We start from the raw sequence: 5,220 nt of genomic DNA, 5'->3' as shown, positions 1-5,220 counted from the left end.
GGATGTCACCTAATACTTCCTTCAAATAATTTAATTAATAAATATTTTATATTTATTCTACTTCCAATAAAATCTTAAATCAATTACAGTATATAAAAATCTTATAAATTAGAATATTCATATTTTATATTTATTTTATTTTTCCAATTTCTATACAGTATATATAAGAACCGTATCATTGATATGGTATATTTTTTTATCAAAGTAAATGTAAAAAATATCCAATTATAAATATATTTTCAAATATAATAATTGTGGTCAAAAGTAAATTTTAGATGAATAACTAATAGAGTTGTTTGATTGTCAAATAAAACAATTTAAATCAAGATTAATTATTTCTACATATTTACAAAATATTATATTATACATTTATTTATCAATACAATTTATTTTAATATTTTTATTGACATATCTACTAACATACATTTATTAAAATTTAAACTAAATAAAATATATTAAAAATTTAAATAATATAAAACATAACTCTTATAAATTTATAAAATGTGAATTTAATATTGTAAGAAAACACTTATGCTAGTTATTTTATAAAAAGAGGAAAAACAATAGAACGCCAACAAAAAAAAGGTGGCCCATTTGAGGCCATTTCTTCAGGACCATGACATGGGAGGAAACAAAACTTGTTCATACACTTGCTATGCTTGGCAATTGGAAGTATAGAATAATCAACTATTGTCTCACCGGGCACATTCCAAACAATTCAAAAGCAGAACATATAAATGAAATTAGCAGAATTTAAAAGAAGAGATAAATGGGAATGAAATAGAGTTCATATGGCTGTAGATACACGAATAGCAGTAAAAGTAGATCGGTGCCAGAAGTTATCATCACGCCATTGGTAATTACCATCAGAGCATTGCCCTAAGATTGATCCAGCTACTGGTCATCATACTGCTGCTCATCACCGTCATCCTCGTATTCATCCTCCTCTGCTGTTGCATCCTGGTACTGCTGGTACTCTGCTACCAAATCATTCATATTACTCTCTGCCTCGGTGAACTCCATCTCGTCCATCCCCTCCCCAGTGTACCAGTGCAAGAAGGCTTTGCGCCGGTACATAGCAGTGAACTGCTCGCTGACCCTCCTAAACATCTCTTGAATCGATGTTGAGTTGCCAATAAATGTGGATGACATCTTCAAATTCCTGGGTGGAATATCACAAACGCTGGACTTCACATTGTTGGGAATCCATTCAACAAAGTATGACGAGTTTTTGTTCTGCACATTGATCATTTGTTCATCAACCTCTTTGGTGCTCATCTTTCCCCTGAACATAGCAGATGCAGTCAAGTATCGGCCGTGTCGGGGATCAGCAGCACACATCATATTTTTGGCATCCCACATTTGCTGAGTCAGCTCTGGGACAGTAAGGGAGACATATTGCTGAGACCCACGAGAAGTGAGAGGTGCAAACCCCACCATAAAGAAGTGAAGACGGGGAAATGGAATCAGATTGACAGCCAGCTTCCTGAGGTCAGAGTTCAGTTGTCCAGGAAACCTCAGACAACAGGTAACCCCACTCATGGTTGCAGAAATCAGATGGTTGAGATCACCAACTACAATTAATCCATGAGAGAAATCAACGGATGTTATTATTTATATCTGCCTAATCTGAGAGCAATTGTGTACAACAGAGGGGATAATACTTACAGCTAGGGGTGCTGAGTTTCAATGTCCTAAAGCAAATGTCATAAAGTGCTTCATTGTCAAGAACCATGCACTCATCTGCATTTTCAACCAGTTGGTGTACAGACAAAGTGGCATTGTATGGCTCCACAACTGTATCAGAAACTTTTGGAGATGGGAAAACAGAGAAAGTGAGCATCATTCTGTCTGGGTATTCCTCCCTAATTTTTGATATCAACAGTGTTCCCATGCCAGAACCTGTGCCTCCTCCAAGAGAGTGGCAAACTTGAAAACCTGAGGAAATTAAATTAAACTTTCAGATTTCAGAATAAAAGATGACAAAAAAAGCAAGTTAGTGTAACCTTGAGATAATTATTAAACTATCAATAATCAGATTTACTGCAGCAGGAACCAAGCAGGAGAAAAATTATATTCCACATGGAAGCATTTCGAATTAAATTCATGATCTCATAGAGCCCACATTTCAAGACCATGAAAGCACACCAACCGAATTCTGTTCTGAGCCCTGCTAAGCGAAGGAACCATGAACACAGTTGAGTTATATAGCACAACCCAATAGAAGCCAAATTAAGCGGTATCTGGAAACTATGTAGTGCTATGTGGCTCCTAGATCACTATTGCAAGCACTGTCAAAATAATAACTTATAGTTGAGCAAAATTAAACAAAACTGTTTCACGAATCTGCATTGTTTTAGTATGCAAAGTATTTTCCAAATCAATTTTTGAATTCAGATGCAGGGGGTAAACTAATATACTACAGTGACTTGCTACTGTAACTAAAGTTCCAAGTTGTGTACACACTTTCATGTATGTAGTACACTATTTTGAGAATAAGCGAAAAAAATCCAATATATATATATATAACACACCAAAATAATTAAACTTTGCTTATTTGAGATAGTAAAGATAGGAAGAGAATATCAATGTTGGATTATTATTATCATTTTAAAACAATAGTCAAATATCATCACGCGAAAATGTTACTACAAAATAAACAGATTTTATATATTTTTATTTAATTAATTAAGCACTATAAAAGATAAGGTGGTCCCTGCCTGTCGTCATTCTAGACAACAGGGGCCACATTTAACATCTCAGCCCTGTCATTTTCTCCCTAAAAACAAGCAATCCAGATGCATAATGTCAAACAAGAAAAAAAAATGAAAATAATAATAATTGAGATTTGAGACAGCAATTATTGCAGCAGAAAGATGACATAAAGAAAATCCCGATTCCTGATACATGGATACTACTCCAGATCTATAATTATTCTTTGACTTATTAGTTATTATATTATAGATCTACATATAAAAAACGGTTGGATGAAGATTGAATGGCTCAGATCTTAAACGCATATTTCAAATCTGGTTTATAGAGAAATTATGAATCGTCCAATCTTCATCCTACAGTTACAAATTGATGACAATGTGAATGCGTGTTTATACAGTCTACAGGCAATTAAAGGTGTTGCATCCAACAACGGAGCAAAAACTAGCAGCACTTTTGTTTATGTAGGTTGCGTTGAACATGTACATTGGATCTCCTAGAAGCAAATATACAATCAAATTGAGCATACTCATTCTTCCATTTGGATTTAATTAGAATACAGGATCTTATGCTCTGTTTATCTTTAACCTCTAAATCCGCTATCCAGATCTATATCACTATCATCCATGCGACCAAGAGAAATTTGCAGATCCATAAACGTCTATTATAATGCTAAATAAACCACCGTTTGAAGAATAGATCAACGATATTCAAAAAACAGAGAGAAATGTCAACACAGAAATGAAACAGATCTGGAGATTCATCGTCGCTCAAGCATTACGGCTCAGTAGCATTGAACGAGGTTAAATGCAGATATTTGAAATGTGAAATGTGCATTTTATATACCTTGCAAGCAATCGCAGTTTTCAGCCTCTTTGCGAACGACGTCGAGAACGGAGTCGATCAGCTCGGCGCCTTCAGTATAATGACCTTTGGCCCAATTGTTACCGGCGCCGGACTGGCCGAAGACGAAGTTGTCGGGGCGGAAGATCTTGCCGTAGGGGCCAGATCTGATGCTGTCCATGGTTCCAGGTTCGAGATCCATAAGCACGGCACGGGGAACGTACCTTCCGCCAGAGGCCTCGTTGTAATACACATTGATCCTTTCGAGTTGGATGCTGCTGTTGCCTTCCTCGTTGTACTTTCCGGTGGGATCGATGCCGTGCTCGTCGCAGATCACCTCCCAGAACTTGGAACCGATTTGGTTACCGCATTGGCCTCCCTGAACGTGCAAGATCTCTCTCATGGTTAAAGGAAGAAGAAGAAAGAGAAGAGAGATTTAGGGCTTGTTTGGCGTTGGTGGTGAGGGTGGGGGAGGGAAATGAAATGCGATGCGTTACAGAGAGTGGAGTGATTTATGGAAGAAAGAGAGAGAGAGGGATATTCGGAGGTTAGGATGGTAATAATGGATGGCGGGATATTTTGTTTTCAAGTGCGGTATTCTGTGCCGTTCATTCCTCAAGGGTGACAGCCATGCTACCGCTACCAACCATACCAGCGCATAACTTCGCTCACGTTATCTCTCGGACCCCACTTTTCTCAACCTCCATTTACATTATTGCCCATCGCATCATTGCCTTCCCTATATTCGGTGCATTTTCTATCCACATCAGATCAAATGCAATCATAATTTCTTTTTTCTAATCTCTCCCATATGCTTATTGTTTCAAGTCTTTATGAAAATTTATTTTATATTTACAGTTTTTGTCAATGTTTTGCCGATGACATGACAACTCTTAATTTTTTACAATTACTAAACACATCTTAAACTATTAATAGTCGATCACTGAATATTAGCATATGATATGTTGGTATAATATTATTTTCATCTTCATAAAAATATATAATGATTAATAATTATTATCTTAATCTTGACATAATTTAATATTTATGTATTATATATATTTTTATCATATTTATTCATGAACATTCAATAAATTTTATACTTAATTATAGAAAATAACAAGAATTTTTTTAATAATTTAATGATAATACCCAACAAGTGATTTACCAATTTGACCTTTGATCCATTAATTCAGTTCTCGATCAAATTAATAATTGAATTGATTTTCATAACACTAATTTTTTATCCTCTAAGTTTCATTTAAATGATTTCGATTTTTTTTTATCAATCTTTTGTTAAAAATTGTTTTTGTTAATATGATGGTGACACAAATTTTGATATGTCATTGACATGACGTGATAATGTGACATATAAAAATAAGATAATAGGTTGTCAAAATGTTATAATATGATTAGAACAAGACACTCAAAACTCAAAGACCGCTAAGGACATGTTTAGGGTGGTTTCTCTTTTAATTTTGAAATTTCCAAAAACCAAAATCAATTTTGAGTTTTTAGTTTCAATTTATTTTTTGTTTTTTAAAAGATGTTACAAATTGAAAATGGATAAAATGAGTCAATTTTTTTTACCTTATCTAACTCCATTATAAAATAATGATGATGGTGGAGGTAACAATGGTGGGAGTGACGACGATGTTGGTGGTG

At 34.7% G+C, this 5,220-nt stretch overlaps 1 protein-coding gene across 1 annotated transcript; it reads right to left on the bottom strand.

The window, feature by feature from the left end:
* Window positions 1–576: 576 nt before the first annotated feature.
* LOC114408572 (tubulin beta chain-like) lies at window positions 577–4,167 on the bottom strand. Its single transcript, XM_028371663.1, has 3 exons — window positions 3,559–4,167; window positions 1,669–1,938; window positions 577–1,574 (listed from the first exon to the last, which is right to left on the bottom strand). Exons 1-3 carry the CDS (start codon window positions 3,956–3,958, stop codon window positions 895–897), a joined length of 1,350 nt encoding a protein of 449 aa, XP_028227464.1. The 5' UTR covers window positions 3,959–4,167; the 3' UTR covers window positions 577–894.
* Between the last annotated feature and the right edge of the window lie 1,053 nt (window positions 4,168–5,220).

The sequence above is a fragment of the Glycine soja genome, chromosome 4, assembly GCF_004193775.1.
Source record: "Glycine soja cultivar W05 chromosome 4, ASM419377v2, whole genome shotgun sequence".
NCBI classification, from domain to species: Eukaryota; Viridiplantae; Streptophyta; class Magnoliopsida; order Fabales; family Fabaceae; genus Glycine; species Glycine soja.
Note: the sequence above shows the minus strand (reverse complement) of the source record. Positions and strands in the feature narration are given on the sequence as shown.